This window comes from Aulonocara stuartgranti (genome assembly GCF_965226115.1).
Source record: "Aulonocara stuartgranti genome assembly, chromosome: 7".
NCBI lineage: Eukaryota > Metazoa > Chordata > Actinopteri > Cichliformes > Cichlidae > Aulonocara > Aulonocara stuartgranti.
The window spans coordinates 25,552,366-25,572,033 of NC_138945.1; the positions used below are offsets into that span (position 1 = coordinate 25,552,366).

The 19,668-nt window shown below is 42.6% G+C and overlaps 1 protein-coding gene across 1 annotated transcript; it reads left to right on the plus strand.

Annotated features, from left to right (window-relative positions):
* Positions 1-1,259: 1,259 nt before the first annotated feature.
* LOC309710905 (TBC1 domain family member 10A-like) lies at positions 1,260-16,514 on the plus strand. The gene is made up of 9 exons (XM_082540762.1): positions 1,260-1,820; positions 8,083-8,182; positions 8,279-8,386; positions 9,635-9,741; positions 9,843-9,957; positions 10,157-10,222; positions 11,285-11,474; positions 13,507-13,661; positions 13,837-16,514. Exons 1-9 carry the CDS (start codon positions 1,639-1,641, stop codon positions 14,239-14,241), a joined length of 1,428 nt encoding a protein of 475 aa, XP_082396888.1. The 5' UTR covers positions 1,260-1,638; the 3' UTR covers positions 14,242-16,514.
* The last annotated feature ends 3,154 nt before the right edge of the window (positions 16,515-19,668 follow it).

The window sequence follows — 19,668 nt, forward strand, 5'->3', positions numbered from 1 at the left end:
GTATGATTTTACTGCATTGGTGGTGTGATTGATCCACTATGGTACAGCCTGGTGGATAAAAATCTGATGGTTATTAATTCCATCGATTCTGACTGACTGAAATTCAGTCCCAAACCTATAGACAGTCACCTCCCACATACACACTGACAGTGACCTGTTGCTACAGATTCAGTCCAGTTCTTGTGTAATATGGCATACCTTCCCCTTTCTCTGTTTCTCTTCTTAAGAATTGGCTTCTTGACAGTCATCCTTCCACTGAGACCATTTCCGAAGAGGCTTCAGTGAACAGCAGATGGCTCAACTAAGGGCTCAGATGCATTTCTCAGGTCCTATGTCAGGTCTTTGCTGGATTTCTTTCCTGTTTTTTAAGGATATTAATTTCATCTTTCATCTTCATCTTTTACTATTCATCTGCTGTAGATAGTTTTTAGGCCTGACGCATCTTTGTTTTTGCCCCTATTGTTTAAGAACACTTTAAGCACCATGCCATGTTTTCAACTAATATCGCTTCAGGAATCACCTTGTCGATCCCAAAATACTGTTTTATGCCTGTCACACTGTGTTATTTCTTTCATTTTTCATAAATTCATCTCTAGAAATTGGAACAAATTACATTTTCCTAATAACAAAGTAGATAAGTATACAATTTTAAAAAAAAATTTATATTGTCTTATCCTGTTCATCCCTTGAGTTAAATTCCTTTCTATGTGCAAACATAAAATACACACCTAACTCTTTTATTCTTGAAATATTCATAGGTTACAGTAAAGTGGTTTGACAAACAAACAAACGTTTTCACTCTGGAATTGAGCCGCTATCTTTGGAAGACTTTCAGAAAGCCCAGAGAACTATTGCTCAAGTCTGACTCCTTGAAAGCAAAATATGAAGAAATGAGGGATGACTCATGACTTTTGCAGAAGTGAATGATTAAAGATGTGAATGCAGGGCGTTTTTGCATGTCGGCTATTTTACTCCGTATTCTGCATCAACTAAGATTTTGCTGCTTCAGTGCAATGCAGTTATTACAATACAAGTTCTGTCTGAACTATTTGAAAGACAATGTCACCTCACTTGTAATTAAGATCAGATATAACGATTTAATGGAGCACTCTTATGCTGGTTGCAGAAAAATAACTTCCTGTGGTAATTGTCAGTGAAGTGAAATTGCTAACCGTACCTGCATGTGTGATTTCCAGCATTAGGTGGCAACAGGGAGTCACAAGATTCCATGGATGTTTTGTTTACTACGCTCTTCGGGGCAAGACAGCTTTTCTCTTCCTTGTAGCCAGCAGCTAACTCACATTCCTGCTGACAGCACAGAAACTAGGTGTGTGTCAGCTGACAGTTGTGTGATGCTAGCACAGTAACTTTGGGCGATTAGCAAACAGATACTTTGCTGCTAATTAAGCGGTCATCGAGGTGCGATTTAGAGTGTGAGTGGAGCGTTAATTATGTGGAGGAGAGGGGGATGTACATAAAAAAAAAAAAAAACTCAAGTGGCTGTTGTAGCGTTAGCGAGCTAGCAGCTATCTCAGTAGCAACCGTAGCTAGCAGGCGGCTCCCATGGACGGCATTAAAGTGGCAGCTTTTCTTCTGAAGACCCTGTAGGCGGCTTACGCTAAGATAAATGTTGGCTCAATGGCCAGAACGGAGCTGAGCAATGGACTTAATTTGCGAGACAACCCAGAGAAGCTGACAGAAAATGGAACGGGCTCCTCGCACGGATTAGACCCAGAGGTAAACGGCAATGTCGTCCCCGGAGAGACCCAGGTGGACAAGTACGGATTCACAGGAGGAGCCCAGCAATACGCTGGAGACTCGTAAGTGTCGTTTAACATAACTGATATTTTATTTAGCCCTCGAAATCAATGGAGTAATTCATAAAGGTTTCCTTGTCCCTTTTCTTCTTTGACTGAGATGGATAAACGCGAATAAAACTCAGTCTTCTCTGCGGCTCAGATGGCTTCTTTCCCCCACTGACGCTGTAATATTTATCAATAATGAGTTTGTTTATAGTCAAAAGAAGAAAAGTTAAGGTTGGATGGCTTCAAACTGTACACGGTAAACACATTGCTTTACAGTTTAACCCAACCCCACCTGGTTTAATGGTTCACTGCTTTTTATTGTTACTGTTGTTTGCCTCAAAGTGAACCAGAGTGCGCTGATGATCCCTTGACCTTATGACTTGTGCATCAGGGTGAAAGTTTTTTAGTAAAAATTATTTAATTATTCGTTGCAAAAGGATATTATACCATTGTAATCTTTTGAGATGCACCGTGATAAGACTGGATTTGGTTTCAGTGCATTGTTACATGCTCTTCAGCATCAGCACAGCTGCTGTATCATCTCTATTTCACACCACGGCGTAGAAACAGCAGAAATAAAGCCCGTATGTGCAATAGTGTACACTGCCCTGAGTTTGACGTCACTGTTTTGTAATGCATCACTGTCAGGAAAAAAATGGCCGCATTGTTAAAAAGGAGGGTTACGATTCAGTGGATTGGTCAGTTTGTTTCTGATGGAACTGGCTCTCCATTCATCCATCCCATCCATCCATCCATCTTCATCCGCTTTGTCCGGGGCCGGGTCGCGGGGGCAGCAGCCTAAGCAAAGAGGCCCAGACCTCCCTCTCCCCAGCCACCTCCTCCAGCTTATCCGGGGGAATACCAAGGCGTTCCCAGGCCAGCCGAGAGATATAATCTCTCCAGCGTGTCCTGGGTCTGCCCCGGGGCCTCCTCCCGGTGGGACATGCCTGGAACACCTCACCCAGGAGGCGCCCAGGGGGCATCCTTGTCAGATGCCCGAACCACCTCAGCTGGCTCCTTTCGATGTGGAGCAGCAGCTGCTCTACTCTGAGCCCCTCCCGGATGGCCGAACTTCTCACCCTATCTCTAAGGGAGAGGCCAGCCACCCTTCGGAGGAAGCTCATTTCTGCCGCTTGTATCCGCGATCTCGTTCTTTCGGTCACTACCCACAGCTCGTGGCCATAGGTGAGGGTAGGGACGTAGATCGACCGGTAAATTGAGAGCTTCGCTTTTACACTCAGCTCCCTCTTCACCACGACGGACCGGTGCAGCATCCGCATTACTGCAGCTGCAGCCCCAATCCGTCTGTCGATCTCCAGCTCCCTTCTCCCATCACTCGCGAACAAGACCCCGAGATACTTGAACTCCTCCACTTGGGGCAGGAACTCATCCCCGACCCGGAGTGGGCACTCCACCCTTTTCCGGCTGAGAACCATGGCCTCAGATTTGGAGGTGCTGATCCTCATTCCCGCTGCTTCACACTCGGCTGCGAACCGTTCCAGTGCGAGCTGGAGGCCCTCACCCGATGAAGCCAACAGAACCACATCATCTGCAAAAATCAGAGATGAGATTCTGAGGCCACCAAAGCGAAAGCCCTCCGCCACTTGGCTGCGCCTAGAAATCCTGTCCATAAAAATTATGAACAGAACCGGAGACAAAGGGCAGCCCTGGCGGAGCCCATCACCCACCGGGAACGAGTCCGACTTATTGCCGGCAATGCGAACCAAGCTCTTGCAACGGTTGTATAGGGATCGAATGGCCCGTAGCAATGGGCCAGACACCCCATATTCCCGCAACACCTCCCACAGGACACCCCGAGGGACACGGTCGAATGCCTTCTCCAAGTCCACAAAACACATGTAGACTGGTTGGGCAAACTCCCATGCACCCTCAAGTATCCTGGAGAGGATAAAGAGCTGGTCCAGTGTTCCGCGACCAGGATGAAAACCGCATTGTTCCTCCTGTATCCGAGGTTCGACTAACGGACGAACTCTCCTTTCCAGCACCCTGGCATAGACTTTCCCAGGGAGGCTGAGGAGTGTGATCCCCCTGTAGTTGGAACACACCCTCCGGTCCCCTTTCTTAAAGATGGGGACCACCACCCCGGTCTGCCAGTCCACAGGTACTGCCCCTGATCTCCACGCAACATTGCAGAGGCGTGTCAACCAGGACAGCCCTACAACGTCCAGAGCCTTCAGGAACTCGGGGCGGACCTCATCAACACCAGGGGCTCTGCCACCAAGGAGTTGTTTAACTGCCTCAGTGACCTTGCCCCCGGAAATTGGCGGGTCATTCCCCTCATCCCCAGACTCTGCTTCCTCCTCGGAAGACGTGTCAGTGGGATTAAGGAGGTCCTCGAAGTATTCCTTCCACCGCCTGACAATTTTCTCAGTCGACGTCAGCAGCGCTCCACCAGCACTATACACAGTGCAGGTAGAGCACCGCTTTCCCCTCCTGAGACGTCTGACGGTTTGCCAGAATCTCTTCGAGGCAGTCCGAAAGTCTTTTTCCATGGCCTCTCCGAACTCATCCCACACCCGAGTTTTTGCTTCAGCCACTGCCCGAGCCGCATTCCGCTTGGCCTGTCGATACCTGTCGGCTGCCTCCGGAGTCCCACAGGCTAACCAAGCCCGATAGGACTCCTTCTTCAGCCTAGTGGCTCCCTTCACCTCTGGTGTCCACCATTTGGTTCGGGGATTACCACCACGGCAGGCACCAACCACCTTGCGGCCGCAGCTCAATGCAGCAGCTTCGGCAATGGAGACGCTGAACATGGTCCATTCGGACTCAATGTCCCCAGTCTCCCTCGGAATGCTGTTGAAGCTCTGCCGGAGGTGTGCGTTGAAGATCTCGCGGACTGGGGCCTCTGCTCTCCATTAGGGCTGCCACAAACGATTATTTTGATAGTCGACTAGTCACCGATTATTTTTGCGATTAGTCGACTAATCAGATCATCATCCATTGGACGTAAAACTACAGCTTATTGCACCAGCAGCATCTGCTCTTATATAACTATCATTAGCTTACAGCTTTAAGTGTTTAAGGTCTGTGCTAACTAAAAATAAAGACAAGATGATAGTTTATTAAATTTTAATGAAATTTGCAGATTGTTTCGGTGAAGTTTAATAAACTCCTTGCTATCTAAAATATAACAGGACACTGGAGTATATTCTGGAGCATCTCACACTTCTGATAATCAGCTGTCTGCTTGACATTTATTCAGCTGTGTAAAAACTATAACTTTAATCTCAGACAAACTGATTTACTCAGGAACAAATAAAAGATAAGATAACCTTTATTAGTCCCACACGTGGGAAATTTGTTTTGTCACAGCAGGAAGTGGACAGTGCAAAAGTTATGAGGCAAAAATTAGAATACAATAAGAATAAATACAGTACACAACTGTACAGAATAGAATAAAATAAAATACTATATACAGTAGAATAAAATAAAATAAATATACAATAAGATAAAAATAGAATACAAATACAAATACTATATACAACTGAGTAAAAATACTAAAAAAGCCAAACAATAACATTTTAAGTTATCTAAGTGACTCATATATATTTAACCTGAGTAGCGAAAGACGGCGGTGGGTTTGAAAACGATTTGCGGGGAGTCCGGTGTTCTCACGGCGCTAGTGAGCCTAGCCCCCGGCTCGCTAACGAGCTAGTGGGTAACAGACGTCTCCGAAAACGTCGGAGCGCTTTTGAAAATATGTGGTGTCCTGATAAACTGAGCAGATATTTGAGGTTTACACAGCTACATTCTCGCCTGAAAATATGTTAAACGTTTATTTTGTGACCCAGAAAGAATAATAAGAGTAACATTAAAACTAACTAGCTGCCGCCATTGTTGAAACTGCGCTGGGCCGCGCTATGAATTCTGGGACAGAGCTGCTTCTTCTTCGGGGTTTAACGGTAGCTGACATCCTTGTACATGCAATGCTGCCATCTTCTGTTTCAGTCCGTTATTACACTCTTAAATCCTACTACTTATTCCTGCGTCTTTTGTGATCTTACAAAGCTTCAAACGACGCGTCGACTATTAAATCAGTCGTCGACGATTTTGATAGTCGACGTAATCGTGACTAGTCGACAAATCGTGGCAGCCCTACTCTCCATTCATCCCAAGCTATTTGTGTTAGTCTGTATTCTGTGTTCCTACTTTTCTTGCTCAACAGCTCTCTGGCACCAAAATGAGAGAGACCGGATTCCTTCTTTGTTGTATTTTTCTCACTGGCATTAATATTCAGTAACTTGGCACTGTCACTTCACAGGAAGACATTTCTTGGTTCAAAGTTTCCATGTTCTGTCTGCAGCTGGGTGGGTTCACTCTACTCTGGCTTCCTCCCAGAGTCAAGACATGCCTGTTAGGTTAATTGGCCATAGGTGTATCACACATTTCATCCCATTATGGCTCTGGGAAATGACCCTGAATTAGATAAGGGTCATTTCATGTGAACGGACCAAGTTCCTTCAGCCTAACCACCTTTCCATGGGGGAGCAGCGGGATCTTGGGTGATGATATCTATACTTCTTAGTAGAAGAACTCCCAGATTACTGTTGTTTTTCAATAAGTAAACTAACATATTGTGATGAAGATGGGTTTCTGTGGAGCCATTTTTAAACGGGTATACCTAGGGAGCTGCTTAAATTATGTCAATCACATTTTTTAGGCCAAATATCTGCTACTATGATTTAATGAATGTGGAATTTCAAAAATGTAGCTGAAGTTCAACATCAAATTCTTGCATTTGCTTGAAAATCTGATAGTACAGCCTGCACTAGTGTTTTAGAAACCCTGTAGACAGAACAGTTTTAAAGAGGGGGTTGAAATTTGTTACACAGATTCCCATATATGAGGTGTGCTCTATACCATCAATTTACCCAAATGACATGAATGGTATTAAAAATATTAAGGCTTGAAAATGGGGAAACAAATGTATTCTAGTGAACAATATTTGAGATATTCCAAAAGAAATGACATCAGACAGGAATTTCAATTGTGAATTGTTTGGTAATAACAAGTGGGAGTGGGAGAAAAGTTTCTTCCACTGCTAAATTTGCTCTCTATACCTTCACCATCCATCCCTGTGGAGCCAAAGGAGCCACATTTCCATCATCCACAGTTCAAAATCATTATATTTCTCTTATACTGGGACTTGGTGCAGCCCCTCAATTCAACCTCAAAAGAAGTCATGGTAGCTCCTCTCTTTTTAAGGACACACAGTTCTTTTAAGACAAGTTTCTTCTGATTGGTTGACCCTTGTAAACAGAAGGTAGGAATAGGAGGTAGCTTTTTTGTTTTTTTCCCTTTGTCACACTCACCTTTGTGTGGTCATCATACAGACCTAAGAGTAAAAAAAGGGTCTGAAAAAGTGTGTTTGGTGCAATATAAATCCTGACATTTTGGATCACAAGGATTGCTTGCACATATGCTGACCTTGTTAGCTGACATACAAATATCTACCTTTGTTACTGTACATGTTTGTGTATAATGCTGTAAGTCCCCTTTAATAAAGCCCTCCTCAAAAGCTAGCTTTCACTTCTGGGTCTGCACACCATCCTGGTTTGTCTATCTTCCTTGCTCTTAAAGCTAGTCTTGGACTTTGCCTTGAACATAGGCAAAGTTTGGCAGAAAGTTTGTTTGTTTGCTTTAATTAATTCATTTAATTTAATTTTCCTTATAAACCAAGTAATATGACTCATTTTTCAAATAAATGAAGAAAAACAGATTCAGCCAAGCAGGCTGACCTGTCAACAACAAAATGTTTAGTGTTTTTTACTGTTTTGAAGACACAATGCAGTCTGTCCTTATCTTGTTCTTTGGGGTTATTAGATAACATTGGTGTAAGTGGCATTGTTTGAGCTTGCTTTAATAACGGCACTGCAGTAAGTTGTAAAGTTAATCATATAAATAAATAGACCAGGTTTCTTTGGTTGTTTTTGTGTGTGTCAAATGTGACAGCTCAGGTCTTCAGCAGCTCTGCAGTGAGGTGAGAGATTAGTAAATGTTTTGAGTAGGAGGGTGTAGTAAGCTGAACAAAGGGAAAGTTCTCCCACAGCTTCCTGTTTTCCATCCACTTCTTTGCTGATTGCCAGTGTTTAACTGCTTAGCCTGAGGTTAGGTTTCCTACACGTACAAGGAAGAGATTCCTGCCCTCTATGATGACAGGATTACTGGACATGGCACAGAAGAGTGAAACCATTGTCAGTCAGGGCTGAGAATAATTTGTTTGCCTCTATCAGTTTAATTGTTTCCTCCTCCACAGTGCTGAAGAGGTCCCAACTGAGGTGTTGAGACAGCGGGAGGCAAAATGGTTGGAGATGCTCAACAGCTGGGACAAGTGGATGGCCAAAAGACACAAGAAGGTCCGCTTTATAAGCTGTAAATGACATCAGATGTATTAATTATGTCCAGTTGTTATATACAGCTTCTTCTTGAACTGTCCATGTGTTGTATAACAGGTGAAAGAGCGCTGTCAGAAGGGGATCCCTCCATCCCTGAGAGGCCGAGCTTGGCTCTACCTTTCTGGAGGCAAAGTGAAAAGGGAGCTAAACCAGGGCAAGTTCCAGGTCAGTCATAGGAAGTTGTTTAAAAAGTGGACTTTTTTTTTTAAAATTCTCAAATAAATAAAACCTAATATGACAATATTAGATGACGTATTACAAAAAGACAATTACACATTAAACATAGGAAGAGACAAACAGAAATATTACAAAAAGAAGGTGATGAGATGTGTCGCACGTACCAATCATGGTAGGCAGTCTTAGCATGTGTTCAGAGTATATGCTAGGTATGATGAGAAGAACATAAGCTCTGTAACATAAGAATGGAGATGGGTTTTTCCACTTTGGATCAATTTTTCTTTAAATTCACCCTGAATTGTTTTCCTAGAGTAATTATATAGTTATCTATTTGGGGAAAAAAGTGCACTCTTTTCAGGCCTGGGACAAGATATATGATGCAAAATCATTTGTAAAATAAGTTAGGGAGTCTGTCTTCCTGTATTTGGTAAATGGTAAATGGCGCTTTTCTAGTCCCTAAGGACCCCAAAGCGCTTTACACAACCTGTCATCCACCCATTCACACACACATTCACACGCTGGTGATGGCAAGCTACATTGTAGCCACAGCCACCCTGGGGCGCACTGACAGAGGCGAGGCTGCCGGACACTGGCGCCACCGGGCCCTCTGACCACCACCAGTAGGCAACGGGTGAAGTGTCTTGCCCAAGGACACAACGACCGAGACTGTCCAAGCCGGGGCTCGAACCGGCAACCTTCCGATTACAAGGCGAACTCCCAACTCTTGAGCCACGATCGCCCCACGAACTTTTTGACAGAAAAAGTTTCAGCTGTACATTTTTTACCATATTTGTGACAATTTTAGATGTGAAACTGTCGTTAATGATCGACTAAATAAATCCTTAAAGCAAGAATGCAGTTAAAGGAAGAGTTTTAGTTTTAGCTCTGGCTAAAATATCTTTGGGTGGAACTGTGCAGGAAGAGTCCTGATACGTACACATCACTGACAGCATGCCAGGATATTGTCTATTGTTTCAGTTTTAACAATAGCACGCCAGTAAACATCCAAACACGGTACACACTTAAAGTTTTAGTTACAATATTTTTATCTGTGCTGTTGCACTTTGCATCGAAAAGCATTGTTAAGATCAGCAACCAAAACTACACTGCTATAGTTTAGCAAAGACTAAATTGCAAACAGATGTTGCTATTTGGAATAGAAGGCTTGTAGCTATACTTAGAATGTTTTACAAAACAACATAATGTTAAAAATGCCAACCAAATTGTGTTATTTAGAAACTGGACGAGGAGCAAGGAGATCCCAAATGGGTTGATATCATTGAGCGGGACCTTCATCGACAGTTCCCTTTCCATGAAATGTTTGCAGCGAGAGGAGGTCACGGGTATGCGTTTCCATTCCTCGCTTCCAGAATCCTTTTATGTGTCCCACTTTTCGCCTAATGAGGCCAAACGTTGTTTCTAAACCAGCTGTTTTGATGTATAGGCAGCAGGACCTGTTTCGTGTGCTGAAGGCTTACACTCTGTATCGGCCTGATGAGGGTTACTGCCAGGCTCAGGCTCCCGTCGCTGCTGTACTTCTGATGCATATGCCAGCTGAGGTGAATATTTAATACTTTTTCTAATCTAAAATACTGGATGCCATCTGTTCTAATCGAAAATGTTAATTTCTAAGTTTGTTTTTCAAATGTATATTTTTCTATCAACGGCATCATCGTTTTACTTTATGTAAAAAGTACTTTTTTTATTACTTTAATTTGTGATTCCTCTAATTCTCTCTCCCTCTTTCTTTGGTCCTAGGATGCTTTCTGGGTTCTTGTTCAGATTTGTGAAAAATACCTTCCTGGATACTACAGTGCAGGGCTGGTATGTTGCTGTCAGTGTCATTGTTCCGCCTGTTATTCATCTACCTGTAATCTGTACACTCACCAGCCACTAAATATCTAATCACACGCTGTTCCTGTCACCTAAGAACAGGAAATTTCTTAGGTGGATATTTTCTTGGCATAATTTGTCCCTTAGACAAACTGGGCATGTTTAAATGCCACAGCATGTCAGAACATTGTTGCTGACCTTGTCTATGTCTGTGTACCCATGTTTGGTGGCCGCTTCCAGCAGAAGAAAGTGCCATGTCATCTTACACTGGGGTTTTTGTGTTATTTGAGTTCACTGTACTCAAATAGCTTCCACACTCAGCAGATCACAATCTAATAAGCACCCTTGGAATGTGGCTGTACCGGAGGTTCACATCATGGATGTGAAGCCGACAAACCTGTAGAAACTGTGCAGTGGTGTCATTTTAATATACACCAAAATCTCTGAAGAATGTTTCCACCACCTTTTTGATTTTGTGATGAAAAGATTTAATATGGGCTGAGACGAAAGGGGGCTAACCTGGTAATAACAAGGTGTCAGTGAAAGTTGTAACAAGTTAATACTAAATAAAGTGGTTGGTGAGTGTATATCTATGTACACAAAATGAACATGTGTTTTGTACCAACAAGTAAATAAATGAGTCATTTAAGGACTCCAAACACACCCCATAATGGGCAAAAATCATTTTGTTTTACAGTTTTGATATTTATGGATATTTTTCCCAGGAATTAAGGTGACTTTTACCCGTAGAAAAACAAATTCAGCTTCAAGATTTGAAGTCATTCAAAGTTTAGTTTGATATTTACAGCTTGTCTGTTGGCCTAATTTTCTAAAGCCAGAACTTCGCTTTTTCAGCTCGATGGTACGTGTGGCTGCTCTAGTGTTACAGCTCTTTAGGCCGTTGTCTCTGTCACTCATGCTGATATGCTAACAGCCTAATTACCTGAGGTGGTGACCAGGCTAGAAGGATAAGATAATCAGACAATCAGATTAAGCAAAGACAAAGCAGTCTGTTCTTTCTCTGCTGACTGTTTTTGCATGTTGTCTCCACAGGAGGCGATCCAGCTCGACGGGGAGATTCTGTACGCTCTGCTGCAGCAGGTTTCCTCTGTGGCCTACCGTCACTTAAAGAAGCAGAAGCTGGAGCCCACCCTGTGCATGACCGAGTGGTTCATGTGCATCTTCTCTCGCACTCTGCCGTGGGCCTCGGTGCTGCGCGTCTGGGACATGTTCCTGTGTGAAGGTGAAGTGCCCCACACTGATAGATTTTCTTCTTTTTTATAATTGCATTGCATTGAATTGCTACTCTTACAGAGATGATGGGATAGATACGATAGTGTATTCAAATGCTAGTAAACAGAAGTGTTTTACTTTAAGCTCACAGATGGAAGATTTGTTTGATGTGGCTTGTGGTTGATTTTTGTTTGACTGAGTGGAGAGTTCACAGTGCAGTAGTGGAAAATGCCACACTTGAGTTTGGGGGCACACCTAAGAAGAACTTCCTGTCTTTGCATTGAGTTAGTTGGTGCAGACAAATAAGAGAAGTGTTGAGATAGACAGGATGAAATATTAGTGGCCTGGCTGAAAGTTGTGTGCTTTTTGGTTTTTCATTTAAACGTATCCCTCCGTTGCTTAAGTTATCAGTCTCTAGACAGCAATTAAATGAATACAAAATGGTAGCATTTAACGGTCCGCCAATACCCATCATATGACCATCATCCTCCTCTTTGATTTTACTTTAATGTCAGGAATCAGTAACAGTTTAAGGTAGATAACTGTAACAAAACCAAGTAGAAAGTACAAAACCTGAAGAGCTGGGTCTGATGGTTCCAGAGAGGGAGGCGGTTTTTCAGCCATTGAAAGGTCGGTGGTTCGATTCAGGCTTCTTCCAGTCTGCACATCAGTGCTCTTGGGCAAGATGCTGAACCCCCAAACCTTCCTTTATTTTTGTGCGTGAATCTAAGTGGGTTGATAAAACTAGAAAAGCACTATATAAATACATTTACCATTTACATGCACAGGACACTTTGCTAGGAACTCTTTTTTTAATGACTGGCTGTCTTAAATTGTTGTTGCACAAAGTCAACAGGGTGCTGATAACATGATAGCATCACAGACTCATGCACATCCATGATGGCAACCTCCCGTTCTACAACATACCTAAGGTGCTCTTGAGCTCTGGTGACTGTGTTTTGAGCACAGTGAACTCATTGTCATGTCATCTCATGATTGAGATGATTCTAGCTTTGTGACGTTGTGGTTATAAAGGGTTGGTCAGTAATAATACTCAGGTAGAGAGTGGTATTTAAATGATGGTCAGTTGGCACAAAGGGGCACTCTGCTTTGTTGTGCCAAACACAACTTGTTTTCCAAGAGGAGCACTATGGACTCTGTAGGCTCCTCTTGTTAATCTTTTTATTTTGTTGTTTATCTTATTTATATTATTATCACCTGAAAGACAAAACAAAGGGAGGTACACAAAAAAATTTTTTTGCTGTGTGTGAGGGAGAGCAAGAGAGTGAGAATCTGCAGCAGAAGTCAAGACTAACCAGATTAAGCAACATTTTTCAAATCTTTAGATGTCTACTTGTTGTGAAGCCTTATAAATTGTAGCCTCAGTTTCCTGTTCTTAGCTGACAGGAGCGGCTCCTGCTGTGGTTTTCTGCCACTCTGCTTTAAGGTTTATTGTGTTGTGCATTCAGAGATGCTTTTCTGCATACCTTGCATACCTGACCATTTTCTGTCAACCTTTGAGATGATTGTTCAGAAAAATCGCACCCATTTGTGAAATACTCACATCAGCCCATCTGCCACATTCAAAGTCACTGAAGTCACCTTTTCTTCTGAGTTTAACTTAAAGCATGTCATCTTAGCCATGTCTACAGGCCCAATTGCATTTATGTGCCGTGTAATTGGTTGTTTATGTGTTTGTGTTAATGAACAGTTTAACAGATGTGTCTAATGAAGTGGCTGGCAAGTGTATATGCGCTGATGGAGGGTTTCTCTGGTACTAATCGGGGTAAAACGGAGATAAAGAGTGATCAGTGAGCTGTGATCAGAATATCCAAGTAACAACCCACAGACTAAAAACATGAAGCCTCCCTGTTGTTTTATTTTGAAATAATACAAATGTGTCACCGCACTGAATCATTGTGTCACCCAACCCAACTCAAAGTACTTCTCATGGTTATTATGGAGAAATGAATTACTAATATAAAATGTGAAAGTTAGTTGATCTGGCCTCATGTTGTCTTGTGTGACGTGTATGTTCTCAGGAGTGAAGATCCTCTTCAAAGTGGGCCTGGTCCTCCTCAAATGCACGTTGGGATCCCAGCAGAAACTGAAGGACTGCCAAAGTCTCTATGAGACAATGGAGCTGCTCCGAGCAATAAATCCAGAGTACATGCAAGAAAGTTTCCTGGTGCATGAGGTACACCTACACAGACCATTAAGCCTTTGCAATCCATTTTCTTATTTTGACCCTGCAAACCCTTCTGAGACTTTAACTGCTGAGATTGTGAAAACACCAATAATGGAAATGCTTTAACTAAAAGCTCAGACATTAAATCACGTGTGGCTCACACTCCTGTATTTATGTGTTTCAGATTATCGAGTTAACGATATCCGAGACAAAGATTGAGAAGGAGCACAATGCTCAGCTCCGGCGCTGGAAGGAGAGTCACGGAGATCTGCACTGTAAATCCCCTCCCAGGATGCACGGGGCTAAAGCCATCATGACCTCTGAGCCACACAGCAAACAACACCTGAAACAAAGACCTGCCATCACCGTGGAGTCTCCCTTGGCACCCAAGACGGATGTGAATGAAGAAAATGCAGCCACAAGAAGTAGAAAGACTAAGGATGAAGATGAGATGAAGACAGCATTCCCTTCACAGGAGCTGATTAATCCTTACGCTCCTTCCTCTGACCCCTCACCTCTCTTCGAACATATAACCCTAAAAGGGTCCAAAGAGAGTCTGAGCAGTGTAGAGCAAGACACCTACCTGTAGCAGGAGAAGATTTATCACAGTTTACAAACAGCAGTAAGTCCATACAGGCCCAACCAAGCAGTGACATGACGACACCTTTCAGTGTGTCTGGGGCAAAAATAAAACTGAGATGTTTGTGAATTTTTACATAAGTTTGTAAAACTGAACGCCAGCTAAGCAGCTAGGCTAAGCAGCTGCTGAAGTCATTTCACTCACACAGGTTGCTATGCTTTTTAACTACATCCTACAGCCACATTTGTAAAGTGGAACTCAGAGGTGTCATTTCCAGGGACCAGCAGCAGATGACGACAATGTGTGACGCCGATAAATTAGGTTTTATTCCTGCAGGCAGGCGTTTGAACTTGGGGCTATTTTGCCCATCTCCATTGGGCTTTAACAACAAAAAAAGATGAACCTCATAATCACTCATGTAAACACATAAATGTCTAGTCCTGATTCCCCCAAGTTTAATTCAAACTCTAAAAGATAAACAATGAAGAAGAAAAAAGAATTAGTGAGTGCATGATCAAATTCGCCTGCTTTCACCTCTAATGCCACCAGTATGCTTGAGCCACTACTGGAGTTCTGTGAGTGTAATCACAATGCAACGTTAAAGTACTAAATAATTAGCAATAGCCCACTGGAGAATAGTCACATGTGGCAAAAGATTTTAATGACACCCGTCGGTAATGTTGACAGGGTCACTAATGCTTATTACGCTGTGCACCTTCTTGAAAAGAGAAGAACGTATTCTTTATATATAAAGTATATGTTCTCTTATTTATCACAGAGTTGGGAAGTTCCATAAGTAGAAAATTATAAAGTTCAAATAGGTTTTGTTGCTCCATACATTTGCATACAGAATTGCTTCAGAGCAGCTCTCTTGATGGTAAAGGCTGCTGATCTCTCCCTTTTGGAGAAAAAAAGCTTGTAGCTAACTGTTAACACCTCCTGCTAGTTACCTCTTAAAAGCAGCACTCTGATTATCTCCCATCTTTTAAAACATTGAGTCTTAATTATTGAGTTTTTTGCCAGGAGCTCTTTGCTTTTTTCCCCAGACTTCCTTTTTGCCTACAGTCACTAGGTTGCCATCGGATAGATTTGTATCGTTAGTCTCAGTTATTCGCACTAAATCGCAGACGCACAGTTTTTACACGTGCACTCTGCAGAGTCTGTGGTGCTGCCTCAGTGAGTCAGTCTCTGCTGTCACTGAACACTAGAGGGCGTCCTGAGATTATCTCTCAGCCTCCGTCAGTGAGCAGCAGCCTTTGTCTTACAGGGGAAAAAGGAGAGGAAAAAACCGACGCAAGCTGTTTGACACTCAAATGAAGGACGATAGTTCAGGGACATTTTGTGCCACTAAGCCAAAGATTTGTAAAGTTTTATTTTTTAAGATGTATTCGTGGAAGTAATTCAGTTGTGTCTGACAGTATTGTCAGTTTGGGAGTGCGTGGAGTTTTTATTTATGTTGTAAATGAAACAGTATAAGCTGTTTTTGTACAATTACACTTTAAAGGTTTCATCTGCTTTAAATTTGTATAATTATTACAATAAAAGAAAAGGAGCGCACTAGAGGGTTGTTCTCTGCGGCTAAAGCCGATGGAGCTGTAAACCTTTGACGGTGACGTGTAAATACTTGTATAAAACCGAGATGCTGCAAGTGAAGAAAAATTCGAAATGAACTGGAAAAACAGGCAACGTTTAACATTACCAGCAAAAGATGTGGCTTTATTTGGAGTTACCACCATACCTTTGGAGATTATTTTCAGTCGATGATTTCTATAATGGAAAATGGTTGTGGGTATGTGTTGACTTTTAAACACTCAAATGTTGTAAAGCATATGCTACGGGTTCATTTTAAAAAATTTGTTCTGAGGCACTGTTTACTTGTGATGCCCTGTGGAGCTTTTTAAAGTCACATTGGAGATTTTAAAACTTTGATTTTTGTGGGGTTTTTTGTTTTTGTTTTGTTTTTTAACCAATACTTCAACGGTTTCTGCAAAAAGCTGTCCTGAAGAGTTAATTTTGGTCCAGGGAAGGAATTTGAATAAGTTAACCGGTCGTTTTAAAGAGTAAGAACGTTTAGTTTGCTTTCCATCCACTGGAAAATGCACACTCCACTAAGTTGATAAGATGCTGCTTATTATTAATCGTTGCAACAGTTATATTTTGAAACAACAGAGCATTTATTTTGATAGGGGCATGTAGATTTCTGATATTTTGCCTCATTTGATTTAAAATGTGTATTTTTTTTCCACCAAATTCCATTTAAATCAATAAAACTTGAACATGTATTTCCTGGGTTTTTTGTTTTATGATAACTTTCTCTTACGTCTGCATTTACTGTCAAACACAAGGGGATAAAGTGCCACACAGACGGGACCAAAGTTACGAGCAGTATTTGAATGCCTCCTGTGTTATCGTTCAACGCCCTCACACCCACCCGTCCGCCCGCCCGCCCTCACCCACGCAGCAGCACACTTCCTTGGACACCTGTTTCTCCGGCTCTTTCAGCTCTTGGAGGAATTTGCATGTCAAATAGGGCGAATTCCCACACCACCATCCAAAGTGCCTCACACAGCCATTTGCCTTTGGTCTCTGAATGGAGTCTTCTGCGTGCACACAGGCCTTCTTTTTCTTCTTCTCATTCCCTCAGTAAGATTCAGCTGCAGTCCAAGAACATGACAGCCAAGAATCTCTCCTGCTACATTTTAATTTACTAAACTGGTGAGAAGCCAAAACTGCATTAAAAAGTAAAAGATGGTTGTATGGTCTCAGTTTTTCTTATTTTCTGTCATTTGATAGTACACTTCTTGAATTAGAGGCGATACTAGGATTTAATTTGGCACGCCCAGCTTCCTCATGTCACATTCTGCACAGGAAGCCTTCACAGTGGCTTCTTTTATTTATGTGAAGGATTTTGTGCGTGTTTTTGTCAAGGGGATGCCTGTCATTAGAGCATTTTTGTGTATGTCTCCGCTAGCTGTAACAATGCAGGCTGAACTGCCTATTTCCAATCCAGCGACACCCTTCACCTCAATCTAACCCCACCCTGCCCCCCAGCCGTCCACCTGTGGACCTTCTCCCTCTGCTAGTGCTCAGTGACACTGGTTAGACCTGATCGTAGACCAGAGAGGGTGTAATGGGAGACTTTGTGTTTATGGCTAATCTGCAGAGGAGGAGATGTGACCCAGACGTGATCCCATAACCACGCTCTGTAAAGTGCAGATGAGAATTTTGAGCTTTAGCAGTGTAATCGCCTGTTGCTGGGCCTCGGTTGCATGAAAGGACATCACTATACTTTGTTTAGCTTTTAAAATGTTTCACCCCTACTCCTGAGTGCTTTAAAAGTAGAGTGACCTGAACAAGTCTTTTAATAACAGTGAAATCATCTTCAGAAAATAAGTGCTCTAAATTGGAAATGCTATTTCTCCCAGTGGTGAAGCTTTTTGCAGGCTAATAGCGGTGTGTGTGCGCACACTGAGAAGAAAAGATGATCCGGGAAAGTGAAACAATCATCCCAGAGGTGGATAAGGATGAAATCCACAATATTTACTCACAGTCATTTAACCATTTTCCTTTCAGCAGATTCACATCAACAGCATGCACATACAATATGTGTATGTAAGCAGATATCTCTCATGTGATGTCTGTTTATACACTGTAGCTGTTTATGGGGGGGTGAGCAGAGTGAGGTGGATGATCTCACGATGCCATATGTGTGAAGCGTCTGGGAGATTATAGTCTGCCTTCGTGAGCTCTAAAGCTCTTGTAAAGCTTTTTGGTAACAAGGACTGAGGGTCTGAAGCTTTATCCCCACCTGCCACCCCCCATCCCTGCTCAATGGGCAAATTAGAAGGGGTGACTTTAAAAAAACAAACAAAAATGAAATGCAGCCTTAAGTAAACTGAACATTTGTGGAACGTTCTGAAAAAAACCTGCTTTACAGTGGCTAACTATGATAGAGCAATTGCTTAAATGAAATTCCTGCAACAGAGAAAGCTTGCAGGATTTAAAACACTCAGCAGAGTCTGCTGGTGTGGCCTTCAAAGCACAACTGTTACCGTCAAGTCTTGAACTTTGAGCACCAACAGGAGTTTCTGAGAGGCCTGCTGTACTTATAAGGGGATCAGTAGCTTACTGATATGTGCAGGAACCCATCTTAAATTTCACAGAAGGCGAGTGTCCCAAAGCCAGCACCAAAGTGATAACAGAAAGTCACTCTTTGGACTAACTGTAGAAACGACATCGCATCTTGGCTTAAAAAAAAGAAAAAAAGTTAAGTGTGTTACAGCTGTCAATACCCAATGAGATAAAACAGAGTGTGATGTGTTCAAGCTGTTGGAAGGATGGTTTACCAAAGTGAAAATACCAGGATGTGGGGGGAAATATGTAGTTTCTGCAAGTCGATGATTCATAAGTCAATGGACTCGTGTGCTCTTGAAGTCAGACAAATTATTATTTGTTTAATTATTCCTGATTACATTTGGGATGAGGTTATGATATCACTACACTGAAATATGTGAGATCCCTGCAACAGTTTGCAAAGTTGCGCGCACACACACACACACACACACACACACACACACACAACTGAGTATCATCAGCATAGCAATGACAATAAACACAGCCCAGCTGGTTGATAAAAATCCCTGAAGGGAACATGTGAGGACAAGATACAACAAGAGTGTATCTCTGAGAACTGTGCATAGTGGGCATTTTAGCAGGTAGGTCATCTCATCTGGACTCTTATCCAGGCAGATACTGGTTATCTGCCGCTCGATGTTCTCTCGCCTCTCCAGCTCCATGATGACTGGCACCACCCACTCCACAAGGTCCTGGTAGAATTCCTCAGCAGGGTAGTGGTATTATTATTTATCTTCATCTCTCAGGGCAAACTCTTCTGGGGCTTTCACCTCGCCGTACGTCATCTCCTCACACACGCTTGCGTCAATCTCATTAAGAGCCTTCCACTGCTCTTGTGGGTCCATTATGATTTGCTGATATGATTTTTCTGAAGTCTGCATTTGCGTGCAAAACCAAATTATTGCTGGACAGTGCCAGACAAAACAGCTGCTCTTGTAAAACTAATCCAACCCAGTACTCCTTTAGGAAGGCTGACTTTTTATGGGAGAAACATGCATTTAGGAAATTATCCATCTTAGTTGTCTGAGACCTTGTGGACATTCCAGTTGGTAACCCCTCTGTATTTGGGGGGCTTTGATGAGAAGTTTCAAGTAGCAGAGCAGCACGTGTGGGACAGGAAGAGGAGTGGAAGGTGTCAGGGGGGCAGACAGATGCTCATTGAATGGACAGTGAACAGGAAGTGTGTGTGTTCCCTTTATCACTCTCCCTCAGGATAACAGTAGTTGGGAATGTAACTCTGATGATCTCAGCTCCATCAGCTTTTTCTGACACTCTGTGATTTGTAATAGGAAATGATAGCAC